Source organism: Bolinopsis microptera, chromosome 6 (genome assembly GCF_026151205.1).
Source record: "Bolinopsis microptera isolate Bmic1 chromosome 6, MBARI_Bmic_1.0, whole genome shotgun sequence".
NCBI lineage: Eukaryota > Metazoa > Ctenophora > Tentaculata > Lobata > Bolinopsidae > Bolinopsis > Bolinopsis microptera.
This window is the reverse complement of record NC_087077.1, coordinates 13,818,837-13,836,580: the sequence shown is the minus strand read 5'-3', so window position 1 is coordinate 13,836,580 and position 17,744 is coordinate 13,818,837. Positions and strand designations below refer to the sequence as shown.

General features: G+C 39.5%; 3 protein-coding genes across 3 annotated transcripts; 1 reads left to right on the top strand and 2 right to left on the bottom strand.

The window, feature by feature from the left end:
• The first annotated feature begins 236 nt into the window (after positions 1 to 236).
• On the top strand, positions 237 to 4,789 carry LOC134817227 (uncharacterized). The gene is made up of 8 exons (XM_063826361.1): positions 237 to 330; positions 696 to 875; positions 1,051 to 1,193; positions 1,374 to 1,465; positions 1,629 to 1,688; positions 3,953 to 4,007; positions 4,167 to 4,273; positions 4,592 to 4,789. Exons 1-8 carry the CDS (start codon positions 311 to 313, stop codon positions 4,619 to 4,621), a joined length of 687 nt encoding a protein of 228 aa, XP_063682431.1. The 5' UTR covers positions 237 to 310; the 3' UTR covers positions 4,622 to 4,789.
• Positions 4,790 to 9,496: 4,707 nt separating this feature from the next.
• Positions 9,497 to 11,858, bottom strand: LOC134816654 (actin, cytoskeletal 1A-like). Its single transcript, XM_063825595.1, has 3 exons — positions 10,575 to 11,858; positions 10,141 to 10,440; positions 9,497 to 9,995 (listed from the first exon to the last, which is right to left on the bottom strand). Exons 1-3 carry the CDS (start codon positions 11,074 to 11,076, stop codon positions 9,670 to 9,672), a joined length of 1,128 nt encoding a protein of 375 aa, XP_063681665.1. The 5' UTR covers positions 11,077 to 11,858; the 3' UTR covers positions 9,497 to 9,669.
• Positions 11,859 to 13,766: 1,908 nt separating this feature from the next.
• On the bottom strand, positions 13,767 to 15,885 carry LOC134816653 (actin, cytoskeletal 1A). The gene is made up of 3 exons (XM_063825594.1): positions 14,831 to 15,885; positions 14,406 to 14,705; positions 13,767 to 14,258 (listed from the first exon to the last, which is right to left on the bottom strand). The coding sequence occupies exons 1-3, from the start codon at positions 15,330 to 15,332 to the stop codon at positions 13,933 to 13,935; spliced, it is 1,128 nt and encodes a 375-aa protein (XP_063681664.1). The 5' UTR covers positions 15,333 to 15,885; the 3' UTR covers positions 13,767 to 13,932.
• Between the last annotated feature and the right edge of the window lie 1,859 nt (positions 15,886 to 17,744).

Below are 17,744 nucleotides of genomic sequence, written 5' to 3'. Positions count from 1 at the left end.
TTCTAAACTTCCAAACTTTAAATAACTGCTGTAATTGGGCAATTTGGGTAATAACATCACAGCATTGGCTTTTTAAATCATACGGACGTCTGTCCTTCTACTTAAAGAAGTTTGCCGGATTGCACAATTACAAGAATTTGTGACAAAACAGTCGACAAAGTATTCAAACAATTTGTCAGGATGATATCTAATACTTACCTCGTGATATTATCTAACATTCCTACCTTCTCAGTAGCATGATGTGAAGTAAGAGTACTTGTATCTCGCAACTCACTCAATCCGACTAACACATAAACATCATCAATGCTTTATGAGTAGTTCTCTTTGCGAGTAAGTTTAGATAATTGTTCGTGATATCTTTCTGATTGACAGCACATAGATATTAGTAAAAAAAGGCAAATAACTGGTAAAAATATGAAAATAGTCGACGTTTCTGCACTAGTCGGCCTAAGTAATCTTAGTAAAAGGCCAATGAGTGCCAAAACGTCGATCATTTTCATATAGTTTTACCAGTTCTTTGCCTTGTTTTACTTAGACAAAGTCGAGAGCTGTGATGCTTCCTACTAAACACTACTATGTGATTGACAACAAACAGCCATCTGATTTCAGACTATTTTCAACATGTCAGTTTCTCTAACCAATATGTTAATTTCTCTGATAACTGTGTGTGATTTTACCTCCTAACCCTGCAACAGACTGATACAAAGACAGAAAAGCGGCAGCAGTAAGATGCGGAGCGGTAAAGTGGATCGTAACCACGCAGTCTTTATCGAGCGCACTCGGGAGGGGGACCAGTTTTATAGCATACTCGCTACGCGCTCCAGTTCAGACAGTGATTGCAAGCAACTTCAACCTCCTCATCGGAAACAGAAACGGTTTGTTTTTGTAACCAGGCATTTTCCAACATTCCATTGTTGCAACAATTTGTGTTAAAGGCACAGATTACCTCAGCTTAGAATTATCAATGGGTAAACAATCTTGTTTGATAATTATACTGATTTTAATATCATATCACTGTCTATACTCAAAACTCAAGCTTTGATTTTTCAGGAGACACTCTGCGTTATCAAGCAGTAATGTTTGGAGAAGCGTGTTCTTGACGGGAACTTTCTTTCTTGCTCTAGTGCTTCTGGCTACTATGGCTTGGCTCGTCATTACCATGAAGTTCCGACTTGAAACTTTGGAAGTTAAAGGTTTGAACTAGCAGAACTCCTAGTTTACCAACAACATTAATATATAATGTTTTGTGGATACAATTTAAAAGTTTATTCGTTCTGCTCAACAGTAATTACTGCACTTTATGCAATTATGTATTATTTTAATTATGAACGTAATCTAAAAATTTTAACAACCTTATCAAATAAATCCCTAAGTTATGAGACTGGCGAACGATGTTGATAGCTTGTTACGGACTCAACTGACTTGGAGTTCTACTCAGACCACGATGAATAGTTTAAGTGGCCAAGTAAGCGATAAATCTATATTTTGACATGTCAACGTATAACGTAATTTGTGTTCCCGGTTCATGTTTACAGTATCCTATAAACTAGTTATCGTTCATCGCGGATGCCAAACATAGCATAAACACATCAGAAACCGGATTATACCTAATATGAATTACATTGCAGATACAAGGTATCAAGAGTGATATCGAGAGAGTTGAGGCATCGAATAAGTCACCAGAAAAGGTATGTTTGCATTTGTTACAGCTACTACTGCATGTACGTATGCACATTCTCCGGCAGTCACACCAGAATGGTGTTTGCCTTGTAGCGCGCGGCGCAATTTTAACAAGTAAAACGTGACATTTCCCCACTATTCATGGACACGTATCGTTTTGTTGTTTTGATGGTAGAATTTATAAAATATACAAATTAGATTTTGGCACGTTTTCAACTTATCGATTAGTAAAACAAATTTTTTAGTAAAACAAATTTAAATTTTGGTATTTATTAATAACAATCAAAACATATCATATCATAAAAATAAAGCCGCGTGTTGGTTGACTGCCTCAGTATGGTGAATAATTTAAGCTTGAAGGTGCCCTGCGCATTTACAGAACATTATGCGGCGATCACATGATCACGAGGACCTGTGAGCGCCAAATTTAATTTAAACTTTCTAGAAATCGTACATCACTACGAGTTACTCATGCTTTTGAATTATAGGAGTGCGGATTGTCAGGTATTTCATTCATTCATACTTAATCGGTTTAAAGCTGTATATTTAGAGCTCACTATTGTTTGAACTATGAAAGCAGAACGTAAATAATGGACAATATACCGACGACAATACCAAGGACCCGAGTGCCGCATTGACTTTTCCGGATCCGTTTTTACCGAAGGCTTATCCACCAGTTACTCATGCTGCATGACGTATAGTCTGATAATATTTTGCTTTATCTCTAGCAAGCATTCTGTAAGTTGGAGTGTCGTATTTATTATAGAAGAGCCAGCCAACCTCCGCATTACAATCTTTTGTATGCCAGGTTCGTTTATAAAATCTAATCATATAATAAGATTGATCCAATAGTCTAAGATGAACGGTATATCTTAGCTCATCGTTATTAAAATCCTAATGGATGAATTAATCAAGTAATGTTCCCTTCCAACACAACTAAACAACAAACAAATGCTTGCCCACCAGTGGTGACGCAATCGTAGGGGCATGCAGTTGGTTCAGATAACTCTCACCCCGACGACAGCGTCGAGAAATTATCAAATTATGCATTTGCGCCATACTGGACACATTTAATATTTAATATTTTGTGGTTTGTAGAAATTAGTGTCATCTAAAGTATAGCTTAACTGGCGAGCAAGCATTAAAAGCTTTAAGAAGAATTATGCTGGTTTTTGTAGACAGAGGTAAGAATAGACCACCTGCCTACCTACCTATTGAAACAATCTGTGAACCACCTCCTTGACTGCACCAGTCTGTTATCTAGTTCGGGTTTTCTGCACTGTATCCATGAGTTGGGGGTTTGTCTGGAAGAGTGTCTAGGAAGTTTCCAAGAAATGTCCCGAACCCAGAGTCTTTTGTGTATTGAACATTTTGGACAGAACATTCCCGCGTCATGCAGCTCTACCTGCGAATGAGTTACCGTATGCAGAGCGTTCAGCAGCTGATGTTTCCCCGATCCATGACTCCTGTGCCGAAGGCACAAAAGAGTCAAGGACAATGTTTAGCGAACGAGGTTTTTTGTTGTTGTATTATATGGTAGCTTGCCACCGTCCAGTGGCGTAACGTTGCCTGTTGCCCCCCCCCCCCCCCCCCCCCCCCCCCCCCCCCCCTCGCCGAAAATGCGCCCTCCTGTTGGCGCCCTCTCCCCACCTCAGTTAAGTTTTTCAAAATTGTCCCACATTCAAACGACGATTTTGCGCCCCCCTAAGATGGTTACATAGAAATATACACGATTTTCAAATTCAATATGGAATTTACTGCTTACTGGGCGGCGCTCGGCCTATCCACTGTCAGTCCGCCATACATGCATTGTGCATGCTTATAAACAGTAAAGCTGGGGTTCCCAGGTTGTATGGAATATAATAAAATACGTCATCACGGGTCGGGAAATTGAGCGGCCATCCACAAAAGAAAAGCATTTCTTGTTTAGTGAGGCGTCTGTGAGAGAAGAAAGTATTACTTTAACTCCCAGTCTGGCATTCTCTCTGAACTGTACATCTAAATCAGTTGGACATGTTATACAGTGGAGAAGTTTCCACAAATGTACGATAATATAGCGTTCTCGGCGCTTTTGCAGGGATGATGGTTTCACTTCCTTCAGTCTATTCCAAAATTCCGTGTCTTTGAACGTAGTGAACACTGAACTGGTGTTGTATGATCTTGACAGATTGAATATCAACTATGATTGTAGGTCACATTAGCTTATAGCTAATTAAACTATGACTTATGAGTCATAACTATAATTCATAATTATGACTAAACTTTATCACAGGGACAGTATGACGACCTAGCCCAGATCCAAAAACAGCTAACACAATCTGTACAAGGTAAACGTAAGGTTAAGCCACGTTTTTCAGTGGTTACAATAATATAGTGATCTATGTATAATAACAACAACATTTATTTCATCGCCTTCAGCCAAGCTGAGATATTATTGGGAAAGACTATCCTGAATTTTTTAAGTTTAGAATTAATTCTAACTTCAGATTTGGAAAGTCAGATAGGAGGATTGAAAGAATCGCTTACAGCTCAAAACATTTGGAGCATGTTGTCCGACAACAAGGACATTCACTGTCAAATAACTAATTGCAAGGTGATACCACAGTCCATTATATTAATCTTTCCTTTGCTCGTTTTGCGACATCATATTAGCATTATCTCTTGTTAAATCAATCTCTACATCACTCTTACATTTGGCACCGTGCCCGAATACCGAATATCACTCCCACAGGACGACTCTAGTTAGTTTCCAAGCCTCATGAAACTACTCTGTATATTTACCGCAACATTTGTAAACGCTCTGTGATTGGGTAATTGGTATGATTCTGAGCCTCTGATTGAGGGCTGATTACCTACTATTCAATTATCTACTCTGATACAACACCATAATTTAACACTTCTCTTCTTTCAGGACAACGGCACAGACAGTGGTGGAAACTGAATTTAGTTAGTTTTATAATATTTCTATTCATGTTAAAAGTTTGTGTTCATGTTTAAGAAAGGTTTCGTATGAATTAAATCTGTACGGTTATTTCTCCGTAAAAAGAAATTCCCCAAATTGACGGAACAAAACTGAAATATTACCTGGCCTATTTAAGGCCACAGGGGGGGGGGGGGGGGGTCGAGGCTTCAAAAAATGCAAAAAAATATTATGCTTTGAATCAATATATATTTTTGTGGTGGATACTTTGCCACCACTCATTTGTCTGTAGCTATTTTACTTTTTTTTATAAATGAGGTTAACCAATTCTCATTTAACCTCATTTTTTTGATAAATCGATAATGGAGGGCAGAAATAGGTTGCCATTACAACTGAAAACTACTAAACTACGATAAGCTTTGTTTTTTATCGTTTTTGTGTTATTTCAGCAGTTAAACTTTGAAAAATATACAAATAAAGGCAAAATACTCAAAAATCACATAACATAAAAAACAGTTTTTTGCCTCTCCTGAAAACCTCGCATTTTTGACTTCAAGATCTATCTTCTCCTAGAGTTTTTATCCATTTCACCTCAAATTTGGAACTTATGTTCCTGGCATAAATTTAAAAGTTTGTTATGTAACGATTGTTGTAATTTTGCTCCTAACTCTTTTTATGAGGTTAACCATTTTAAATTTTGTAACCCGCACTCATGGTTAACCTCATATCTCAGCTTTGGAGCAAGATATCATAAATCGTTACATAACGAAAACTCAAAATACCTTGAAGAACATTGTTGCCAAGTTACAAGGTTCTAAGTCATAAACTGAAAAAGAAGCTAAGATAGATTTTGAACACGATTTCATTTAAAGTTTTCATTTACAATAGAATTACAGGTAAACCTCAAAATTCAACGCGCGATATCTTCAAATAGGAAACTTTGTTTTCGGTAAGGACAAAAGCATTTAAAAATTTAGATCGAGCTCTACAACATATCTCAAAATCGACCTCGGACCCCCCCCCCCCCCCCCCCCTGTGGCCTTAACCGGGTTATTTTACGGAGATATAGCCGGCGTCTTGCAAATAATCCCATATAATATAATGATGTTATGGTTGAATGGTTTAAAGTACTGAGAACAATGTGTTTCCCCAGTAATTTCAGTATATTATGGCAGTATCCTAGAAATCAGACAGAGATTTTGTTAGATACCCACAGAGAGCTCATATCGTGGACCATTATATTATTATAACCGCACTATTCAGTTATCTTGTTAACTGAGCTGGTCAGTGTTTACTGTTGGATATTGTCCGGTTTCTCGAATACTGCAGATTATGGGAATATTATAGGGTTTAAGAAGCAGTAAAGGACTGTAATATTGAGTCGGATTCGCTCAATATTGTTTTTGTGTTAAGTGAATGGTTTTAATATGAAAAAGCTTTTTGATTGAATTTACGTAATCACAATCACATATCGTGGCAGCTCAGGAAGGACCAACCGTTTTCTACATTATAAAATAATGAAATTTAAAGAAGAACTTGAAAATATCATTTAATTGTTATGTATCGTTATTGAAAAGTGGTATCACTGAAAATAACTTTGAAATGTTAGCGCTTCAATGTACAGCTCCAACATGAGTAATGAGAGGCCATAACTATTTAAAGTTATTTGCTAATTAAGGGCTATACAAATGACAAGTCTTCCTATCTCTAAATATCACATCTGCCAGTAGTAGCCCCAATTTGATATCTTTATCGTTGCCATTATATGTGTAATTACAGAGCATTTATAGATCATCTTGAAGCCTCATAACCGGAGTGTTTTTTGTGATAAGGGGTTTGTTGGGTACAATTTCATGTGATGAAATCAATCGAATTTTTACATGAGTAATATAATATGTCCTTGTCACGTTTTCGTATTTGCAAAAATGGCACATGTACATGGGACTACGAATACGATTAGGGATCGTTCATATATTACGTAAGCCATTTTTGCAATTTCGAAACCCCCTTCCCCCTGCAACCCACTTTACACATAGCTATTGTTGAGAAATTACAAAGCTTTTACAAGGCTCCTCCCCCAAGGTTGGCTTTCGTAATATTATGTAAACGAGTAGTGTAACCCGTGCCTACGGCCGGGACTTCGCTAATTCGCAGTTGAATTGCAAAAGTATAAACAGTGCAAAAGTTAAAATTGTGCAAAAGTATAAACTCGCTCAGTTGAATAGAGTAAATTTAGAGTAAATTTAATTCTGAGCGCCCATCATGTCACGTAATACTGTAATACGTATCCAATAGTAATACTTAATAGGCTCCACTGCAAAATTACCTAATTATGTAGGGCAGGAACCGAGAGTGCCCAATGTCATGACAATTTTACGACAATATTTGACATTATATGACAATATACGACAATATATGACAATACATGACAAGATTCGACAATAAACGACAAGATTTGACAGTATACGACAATATAATATGACAACATTTGACAATATTTGACAATATATGACAATATTTGACAATATATGACAGTATACGACAAGATTGACAAAATGTGACAAACCGTAGGAAAATGGGCACTCTCGGTACCTACCCGATGTACAAAGCAGTAATTAGGAGAGCTGTAAATGGGGAGAGAGAGTGAGAGAGAGAATGTGAGAGAGGGACAAAAAGTGAGTCACTTTAATATCAAATTTGCAGTACAAAACCATCAATTAAACCACTTACCACCGGCCGATTTAAAAAACCTTAATCATTTGGCTTGGTCAGAGTCATGAGTATTTTTGAGAGTCCCGACGAAAAGGCCTAAATTCTCATTCTCAAACATTATTTTTGAGTATTTTTGAGAAACGTTTCCAGGAGAGGCGAAAAGGTCTCATCTCAATTGGACCACATTGCACTGATATGAAGAATGATTTGGTATATCACTATTTTTGAGTGGACAATTTTTGAGAAAATGAGAAATCCATGCTGAATTTCTCAAATTCAAAAATAATTTGTGAGTATTCCCGGCGAAAATGGTCAAATTCTCAGATTCACAAATTCTCAAAAATACTCATGACCCCCCTCTACTCCCCCCTATAACTCTAGAATCTTTAAGAGTCACAAGTCGCCGGTTCCCTGAACAGGGGCACGTAGTTGGTAATTTAATGATACATCCCGCTCCTGTCGGTATTGCACTCCTCCACTCCAGGATAAACTATTTATCGGTTATAAAATCAGATCTCCTTAACTGCACTCGTGAAGTGTGAAGAGAAACATTTTTCTGTAGAAAGACATGAGACACTCCCCTCGTATCGCAAGGCGGTGTCGGATGGCAGCAAACTTTAACTTTAGTAAGTAATGACTGGACTGCTTCCTGGATCAAATTCTAATAGCCTGCAGGTCATTGAGATCATAACATTCCGATTTCCGAGAACCTGCATTCTTTAGATACCTGGATACCTGGATTGTTTTTGTCTAACACTAACATTAACTGTAGCAAAATCCTCGACTATTATTAGAATAGAAACACGCACGAATTATTCAATATGAAAGCAAACATTTCTCATCCATTTTTAGTTCCTTGTTCTGTGTTCATCTCGCAAGAACACTACAGCTACATGCCACTTCACTGCAGGGCAATTTATTTGTACAATATACAACTTAGAGCCAGGGACGTTAAAGCAACGGAACTAAGTTATTATGGTATTGGTAAGACAAGTGGTAGGATAGTAAAATGGCCCTGATTTTAGAGATGGTAAAATATTAATTAACTTTATAGTCGTTCAAATAAGTAGATGTAAAACTAATGAAAGTTGTTATGGGCCGTGCTTCGTGACATTCTCAGTACCACAGATCTGGGCAGATACAGTTAAAGTATACACGTAAATCCGACATCTCAGAACCTCCCACAACGTTTAGCCCGCTAGTAGTAGTATGCAATTGGGCTTTAATTGTAATCAACGAACAGCACCAATCCGACAGATAGAACAGGGTCCTGGGCTCGCGGTGTCGTTAACAAGCGAGCCAAGGGAGATCCAGCTATGGGAACAGGAGTGGAGCATGTATATTAAGATATGGCGACAATTCAGTGACCCACGTTACTATCACTAACAACAAGCAAACTCCGCCCTGGATAGACGTTGGTGCCAACTGCCAGTAACATGAGATACATACAGATACATACACTTACATATAGATAAATTAAATGGTAATTATCGCATTTCGGGGCCCGGCCTGCCAGCCATCTCCAAACTTAAATGAAGAAGCAAGGGTTCATCATAACCAGGCTAAGATATTTAAACCAGTTGCGATGTTCCGTGCCTAATGAGTACGGCGTAAATTTCCGGCCAGATCCATGAATAAACTGTCTAAACATGCCTTATCTAAGCGTAACGTGTGCACATTGCTTTATGTATCGGAATGAGAGGCCCGGACTTTAAGATGTAACACAAATATTTACCCCTGGTTTAACATGATATTGTTGCCACTCGGCAGTGTGACGTTTTCAGAAAAGATTCCTTTTCACAATAATTTAAGTCTGAAATTAGGTGATATGAAAAGATGGTCGGGTTTAACTTACGTGTCATACTGAATTTGAAGTTTAGATCGCTAAATTTTAGTTAACAAACTTATGTTTTCAAGGAGTTTTAGAGATACAGACTTATTTTTATTGTGTGTAGTTAGCAGCTGATGCTGCTAAGAAGTGTGCTGAACAATTATTTAGTTAGATTTAATTTGAGTTAGATCTATATTGTTTTAGTGTCCCCATATAATTATATAATGATGTTCTTGAGGAATAAATGTTTTATAAGTGTTTTGTGTACACGAGTAATCGATTTCATATTAGAACATATTTTAGAAGAGACAATTTTTCTTGTTAATAGCGAAATTGTAGAAGAAGAACAGTAATTTAAAAATGGTAATTCCCATTTATTGCAAGTACATTTAGCAACAATTGTTCAAATTTACAAAATAGAATAGAAACAAATCATGTAAGACTCAGAAATAAAACATTCACTGCAAAAACTGAAACTGTCCAACTACTGTTCGATTTCGAGAAATCTTTCGGCCTGTCCTTAGACTTAGAAGCATTTCCTGTGGACAATGCTGGGGCCAGATTCATCATACTCCTGCTTGGAGATCCACATCTGCTGGAAGGTGGACAGAGAAGCAAGGATGGATCCTCCAATCCAGACAGAGTATTTCCTCTCTGGAGGAGCAATGATCTTGATCTTCATGGTGGGTGGAGCAAGGGCGGTGATCTCCTTCTGCATCCTGTCGGCGATTCCTGGGAACATGGTGGTTCCTCCGGAGAGGACGGTGTTGGCGTACAGATCCTTCCTGATGTCAACATCGCACTTCATGATAGAGTTGTAGCAAGTCTCGTGGATACCGGCAGATTCCATTCCTGGGGAGAAAAGGTCGGTTAGTTTACAGAAATTTATTTTCAGTCGATAAATCATATTAAATCTAGGATAAAGGTGAACTCAAATATTTACAAGATTCACGGATATAGAAGAAAATAGAGAATATTCCTAAAATGTTGTTCTTACCGAGGAATGAAGGCTGGAAGAGGGCCTCTGGGCACCTGAATCGCTCGTTTCCAATGGTGATGACCTGTCCGTCGGGGAGTTCGTAGGACTTCTCGAGAGAGCTGGAGCTAGCAGCAGTCTGCATCTCCTGCTCGAAGTCGAGGGCGACGTAGCAAAGCTTCTCCTTGACATCCCTGACGATTTCCCTCTCGGCGGTGGTGGTGAAAGCATAACCTCTCTCGGTCAGGATCTTCATGAGGTAGTCAGTCAGATCACGTCCAGCAAGATCAAGACGGAGGATGGCGTGGGGGAGTGCATAACCTGAAAAATTAAATTGTTTAGATCAATGAGCATTAGTGAGAGCTGATAATTACAAAAAGAGATTTATCAGCTTGAAGTATAGATAGAAAATAGAATTATTAAGTGAAAGTAAATTTCTACATCTTAGAACTCACCTTCATAGATTGGGACTGTGTGAGAGACACCATCTCCAGAATCCATGACGATTCCAGTGGTTCGGCCAGAAGCGTACAGGGACAGGACAGCCTGGATAGCGACGTACATGGCGGGTGTGTTGAAGGTCTCGAACATGATTTGGGTCATCTTCTCTCTGTTGGCTTTGGGGTTGAGGGGAGCTTCAGTCAAGAGGACGGGGTGTTCCTCGGGGGCAACTCTCAGCTCGTTGTAGAAGGTGTGATGCCAGATCTTCTCCATATCATCCCAGTTGGTGACGATTCCGTGCTCGATGGGGTACTTCAGGGTGAGGATACCTCTCTTGCTCTGGGCTTCGTCTCCGACGTAGGAGTCTTTCTGTCCCATGCCGACCATGACACCTTGATGTCTGGGTCGTCCAACGATGGAAGGGAAGACAGCTCGGGGAGCGTCATCTCCGGCAAAGCCGGCCTTTACCATACCGGACCCATTGTCCACAACCAGGGCAGCTACGTCATCATCCATGGTGATTGGATAAGTGTCGGATCAAGATCAACAAGAGAAATTAAAGTTTGTGTGTTTGCAATAAACTGTGCTCCTTTCTCTTGCTCTCCGGTTTATATAGCACCGTTACCCCGTGAGATCACCTGACCAGTCAGTCCTCCCTCTTACTGGCGGAGACCGCGCATCTTTCGGTCACGTGACCACAGCTGCTCGCAATCCCAGGGAAAGATCCATTTTGTGCAATTTATCACCATATATGGACTCAAGAATGCGTCCTACATGTAAACGATATCTGAGTAGTGGCACATGGCGCCCACGTGACCGCTCCTTGCTCTCACAATGGTCACGGCCCAGATCACGTGATGTTCATTAGTCCATTATCTCGGAGCGGTGCGTACTGCGAAATTAGATAATGCGCTCTAGCTCTCGGTGGCCGCGGACAAAGGGGAGAGCTGCTCAACAATAACATTGGGACTTTTCATTCTGTATAACAGGGCTATACAATAGGGAATGACTGGTGATCTTTGTTCTCTTCAAATGTTACAGTCAACAGGTCATCTGGTTAACATCTTCACTGATTCTTTAAATAACCTGAAGGAGGCATCGCTAGAAATTGTCTCAACTCTGTGATATATTTTGTCAGATGATAGAAGGTATCTCAAGTTACCGAAGGATAATTAGTGGCGGATGATAGGGCCAGGTAAATGACGCCACACTCTTATAACACTGGTCTTATCAGGGTGAATAATTTCCTCAAAATCGTCATTTCCCAGGTTTACAATTTACATCCTGTCATCCTGATTGAAAGTTTTGTGAGAATTACATAATCCATTCAGTTATGTTATGATCATGCCGGATATTTAGATGCAGCTGTAAACAATTTAGGAAGTGGTGAGCAGATGGGAAGTTGCAGTTCCTATAATCTAGATCACTGAGCGAATTACACAGATCAACGTTTACATAATCATTAAACTGCCCCGATGTACAAACATTATTACATTATACACAGTCAGTGGCTATATACAGGGGGGGGGGGGGGGCAAAAGTCAGTGTACATAGTACATACGTTGGCCTTTATAGCTCAGTCACTGTACTGAGTGCCCGATTGAAATAATTCTTTCTGGTATGACTTACTATCAACACTCATTCGAGGAATATGTCAACTCAAAAGATATTCATGTTCATTGTTTTTTAAATGAAGGTTCATTTTCGCATTTATTTGATAGTTTGAACAATCGGATCTAGCCAAATTGTATAGCATTGTGTTAGACCATTCAAATTACATTCGCCCTGAATAATAGTTCTAGCTTATCAGATGACCAAGATGAAGCACAACGAGGTTATTCATTACGTGTGATCAGGTGATTGGTTTGGCACTATGGGAATCGTGCAGAGAGCCCAACTTATACGGTGTCGTAGCACGCAATCACATGATTACCCAATCAATTTTGCTAACGAGATAAACAAATTGCTTGATAACTTCGTCATTTTGAATCCGTTTGGCGCCATCTTTTCAGATCGAATTCCGTATTTAATTACCTATTGCAATATGTTACAATGAATTTTCTAGTATTTTCGCAAACACAATTATAAGCAATTCAATGTTGATTGGATGTGGCCCCTAAAACCCAAATTTTCAAATTTTGACGACAGAATCCTTGAATGAGTAGGTACAGTGCAGTATGTCATCTGCAAAGCAACAAGTGATCTCAAATATAATGAAACACGGCGGTGATATAAGACCCAGCGTATGTAACTCTGTACACTGACATTTATGTGAAGAGATAAAATACATGCTAAAAGCCAGTCATATTTTTCAATGTATATAATAGTGAAACACCCAATTGAGGTGTTATTTAAAGGCCCATTTCATAACACTTCATTTTGCTGGAATAAATCAGAGCTTTCTGCTTCAGAGAGAGAATGAGGATTTTAAGAATCTCCCGCATGTCGATTCAAAACATCCAACTAGTCTAATGCAATTATGTTTATACACTGCCTTTATATTCAGATAAAGAACAGGGAAGGATTATGTCTATCTCGTGGCTGTAGACACGGTTTCAGGTCGTATAGATCAGCGGGGTCTTCGAGGAAATGTCTGATGTCAGGTTATTAATGACCTTTAGTGTAGCATTATAGTTATACAATATACATGTAGGTAGATTGTAGGTAATCATGGATAGAACAAAACAGCAACATAATTGCCTGCACAAAAGCAATTCTAACTACACATTCACATTTTTTGTGAACAAACTGATAAGAATCCTATATCTGCACACTTTGTAAAGGCACGCATGTAATTATCAGTGACCGGAAGCCGCACCATATAAACTTATGACATGTTGTCTGAAGAATATCAAACTTCTGATTTATAAATGGTTTATAGTGTATGGTATATGGTGTGTGCCTGTATAAATGACATTTTAGTGTCTTTTTTTGTTGATACGTATACTGATACATTTTCGGCCAATAGTTTCAAGCTCTGACTTGATATAATGTACAAGTTTTAACTATGAATTATGAACTAACATCGGCAATTTGTATTTCATTAATAATTGTTAATATCGCTTGTTGATGCAATTTATCATTTATCACAAGCCATTATTTTTCATTCGGCGTCATTTCATCTTATTTCATATTATTTTCTTTTATCATTTATGCTTCATTTTATTTCTTTTTTTCTACTGTCGAACTCGAAAATAAAGACGGTATTTTAAAAATGGTAATTCCCATTTATTGCAAGTACATTTAGCAACAATTGTTCAAATTTACAAAATAGAATAGAAAAAAAATCAGAAATAAAACATTCACTACAAAAACCTAAAACTGTCCAACTAGTCAGTGTAACAACTACTGTTCAATAATTCATCCTTAGACTTAGAAGCATTTCCTGTGGACAATGCTGGGGCCAGATTCGTCATACTCCTGCTTGGAGATCCACATCTGCTGGAAGGTGGACAGAGAAGCAAGAATGGATCCTCCAATCCAGACAGAGTATTTCCTCTCTGGAGGAGCAATGATCTTGATCTTCATGGTGGGTGGAGCAAGGGCGGTGATCTCCTTCTGCATCCTGTCGGCGATTCCTGGGAACATGGTGGTTCCTCCGGAGAGGACGGTGTTGGCGTACAGATCCTTCCTGATGTCAACATCGCACTTCATGATAGAGTTGTAGCAAGTCTCGTGGATACCGGCAGATTCCATTCCTGGGGAGAGGGGGTCGGTTAGTTTACAGACATTTATTTTCAATCGATAAATCATATTAAATCTAGGATCAAGGTGAACTAAAATATTTAAAGATGCACGGATATAAAAGAGAATAGGGGACATTGATTTTAAAATGTTGTTCTTACCGAGGAATGAAGGCTGGAAGAGGGCCTCTGGGCACCTGAATCGCTCGTTTCCAATGGTGATGACCTGTCCGTCGGGGAGTTCGTAGGACTTCTCGAGAGAGCTGGAGCTGGCAGCGGTCTGCATCTCCTGCTCGAAGTCGAGGGCGACGTAGCAAAGCTTCTCCTTGACATCCCTGACGATTTCCCTCTCGGCGGTGGTGGTGAAAGCATAACCTCTCTCGGTCAGGATCTTCATGAGGTAGTCAGTCAGATCACGTCCAGCAAGATCAAGACGGAGGATGGCGTGGGGGAGGGCATAACCTGAAAAATTCAGTTGTTTAGATCGTGGGACTTAAGTCAGAATCGGCAAGAACAAATGGGGATTCATCAAATTGTGGTTTGGATCGAATAGGAATTTATCGAAAACAGAAAAATTTTGGACTAACCTTCATAGATTGGGACTGTGTGAGAGACACCATCTCCAGAATCCAGGACGATACCAGTGGTTCGGCCAGAAGCGTACAGGGACAGGACAGCCTGGATAGCGACGTACATGGCGGGTGTGTTGAAGGTCTCGAACATGATTTGGGTCATCTTCTCTCTGTTGGCTTTAGGGTTGAGGGGAGCTTCAGTCAAGAGGACGGGGTGTTCCTCGGGGGCAACTCTCAGCTCGTTGTAGAAGGTGTGATGCCAAATCTTCTCCATATCATCCCAGTTGGTGACGATTCCGTGCTCGATGGGGTACTTCAGGGTGAGGATACCTCTCTTGCTCTGGGCTTCGTCTCCGACGTAGGAGTCTTTCTGTCCCATGCCGACCATGACACCTTGATGTCTGGGTCGTCCAACAATGGAAGGGAAGACAGCTCGGGGAGCGTCATCTCCGGCAAAGCCGGCCTTTACCATACCGGACCCATTGTCCACAACCAGGGCAGCTACGTCATCATCCATGGTTAGATAAGTGTTGGATCAAGATCAACAAGAGGAATTGAAGTTTGTGTGTTTGCAATAAACTGTGCTTCTCTCCTCTGCTCCGCGGTTTATATAGCAACATTACCCCGTGATCAGCGTTCCCTCTCTCCTAATGGCTTCTCTATGTCACGTGGTCGCAGCTGCTCGCAATCCCAGGGAAAGATCCATTTTGTGCAATTTTTTAACCATATATGGATGCGAGGAGGCGACCTACATGTAAACGCTATCTGAGTTGTGGCACATGGCGCCCACGTGACCACTCCTTGCTCTCACATTAGATACAAGCACGATCACGTGATGTCCATTTGTCCATTATCCTGGAGCTGTGCGCTCTGTGAAAATTAGATAATGCGCTCTTATGCTCAGTGACCGCGGAAAGGGGGAGAGCCATGCTCAACAGCAAAGGTTCATTCTGAATACCTTTGCCATACCACAGCAAATGATCTTCATTCTCTTCACTTTAAAATAACACAAACCGTCATTAAAATCTTTAATTATTTCTCTAATAACTTTGGAGTAACAGTGTCTCGGCTCAGTGATATGGTCAGTGGGATTTGACAGAAGCCGGAAGGCATCTCAGGTTGTATCACGTGGTGACCCCCACGGTCGCTTCACTATAGTGGCCCCCTGTAGCGTCTTCGACGCTACAGGGGGAGCCGCGCACTTCGTGCGCGGCGGGTCATACAACGTATGACAAATCTCAGGTTACCGAAGGCTTATTATTGATGATAGGGACAGGTTACAGGTGAATATGACGCCACACTCTAATACTTCCCTGGCCTTATCAGTGGTAAATAATTTCATCAAAATCGTCATTTTATAAATTTACAATTTACATCATATTATATCATGCTGATTGAACGTTTTGTGTCGGTGTAAATTACATAATTCATAATGATCATGCAGAATATTTTGAGTCAACGGTAAACAACAAAGAGTGGGCAGTGCCAGTATATAATAAGATGCGGTAATCTAGAGCAATCTGCATTATTAAACTGCTTATTCAGATATAACAATATAATTAGCAAGGATAATGTCTGGCGGTAGAAACTGTTTCTGGAATTAAATTAGTGGTACTTTCCAGCCTATGTAAGGTTATTACTAATTATTACAAATTATTACCACTAATACTGCCTACCTGGGGTTACAAAGGAGACCATGAAACAGACTAGGTACGCCACTTTAAACTCATGATATTTTATCTCACCCAACGAACCTCACCAACAAAAAAGTAAAAACTTAGCCCTAACCACAACCCTAATCTTAACCTAAACCTAACATTAACACTATCCCAAACCCTGACTCAGATCCAAATCCCGTTATCAAATTCAAAACGTTCTCCTTAATATTCACTTTAAGTCTGCACGGGTGATTAATTACGCTGCGCTTGATAGGCACTGATTTAGATTATGTAGATCAGTATAACACTGCATGTACTGATTTACATTTTACAATTTACATACATAATCATATCACATACTGATACTGACAGCATGAGTATGTACTATTCAGTATGTACTATTCAGTATGTACTATTCAGTATGTACTATTCAGTATGTACTATTCAGTATGTACTATTCAGTATGTACTATTCAGTATGTACTATTCAGTATGTACTATTCAGTATGTACTATTCAGTATGTACTATTCAGTATGTACTATTCAGTATGTACTATTCAGTATGTACTATTCAGTATGTACTATTCAGTATGTACTATTCAGTATGTACTATTCAGTATGTACTATTCAGTATGTACTATTCAGTATGTACTATTCAGTATGTACTATTCAGTATGTACTATTCAGTATGTACTACTACTATTGGACTAGAAATCTATCAAGAAACCAGTGTTTACCGAGAACGCCATGTTTTGTTTCATGTTCAAGGCGGGCATTGTTAAATTACGAGTTTTATTCTCCCCACAATAAATAGTAAGTCTACTTCTAGGTGAGGTAGCTTGAACAATGCACACCCCTCCTACATCATTCGTGTACCGGGTATTGTGATTGTACCTACATTCAACAGTTTACAGGTGAGGTATATCACCGTCACAACTCCTGGAGCCGATACCACTGAATATAGAAAGTCACTTCAAAACACCATCGACAACATTACCAGTGAAACGATCACCTGCTACACTGACGGGTCACTCACAGACTCAGGATGCGGGGCTGGCTATATCATCACAACTGACAACAATAACACCACCCTTGAAGAAAGATCATTCAAGCTCCCTGATTATTGCACTGTTTACCAAACAGAGCTCACCGCCATCATTGAAGCTTGCAAATATCTCTCTACCTATACCAACACACATATCATCATATGGTCTGACAGTCTCTCATCTATACAAGCTATCTCTGCGCTTTCAACGCGAAGTAGAACTACAA

Excerpts from the sequence above, each read along its gene's own strand:
- LOC134817227 (XM_063826361.1), top strand. The coding sequence starts at position 311 with ATGAGTAGTTCTCTTTGCGA. Across the intron at positions 331-695 it reads ATGAGTAGTTCTCTTTGCGA|ACTGATACAAAGACAGAAAA; the intron begins GTAAGTTTAGAT and ends ACCCTGCAACAG. Across the intron at positions 4,008-4,166 it reads GCTAACACAATCTGTACAAG|ATTTGGAAAGTCAGATAGGA; the intron begins GTAAACGTAAGG and ends TTCTAACTTCAG.
- LOC134816654 (XM_063825595.1), bottom strand. The coding sequence starts at position 11,076 with ATGGATGATGACGTAGCTGCCCTGGTTGTGGACAATGGGTCCGGTATG. Across the intron at positions 10,441-10,574 it reads CACAGTCCCAATCTATGAAG|GTTATGCACTCCCCCACGCC; the intron begins GTGAGTTCTAAG and ends TTAATTTTTCAG. Across the intron at positions 9,996-10,140 it reads CTTCCAGCCTTCATTCCTCG|GAATGGAATCTGCCGGTATC; the intron begins GTAAGAACAACA and ends TTTTCTCCCCAG.
- LOC134816653 (XM_063825594.1), bottom strand. The coding sequence starts at position 15,332 with ATGGATGATGACGTAGCTGCCCTGGTTGTGGACAATGGGTCCGGTATG. Across the intron at positions 14,706-14,830 it reads CACAGTCCCAATCTATGAAG|GTTATGCCCTCCCCCACGCC; the intron begins GTTAGTCCAAAA and ends TGAATTTTTCAG. Across the intron at positions 14,259-14,405 it reads CTTCCAGCCTTCATTCCTCG|GAATGGAATCTGCCGGTATC; the intron begins GTAAGAACAACA and ends CCCTCTCCCCAG.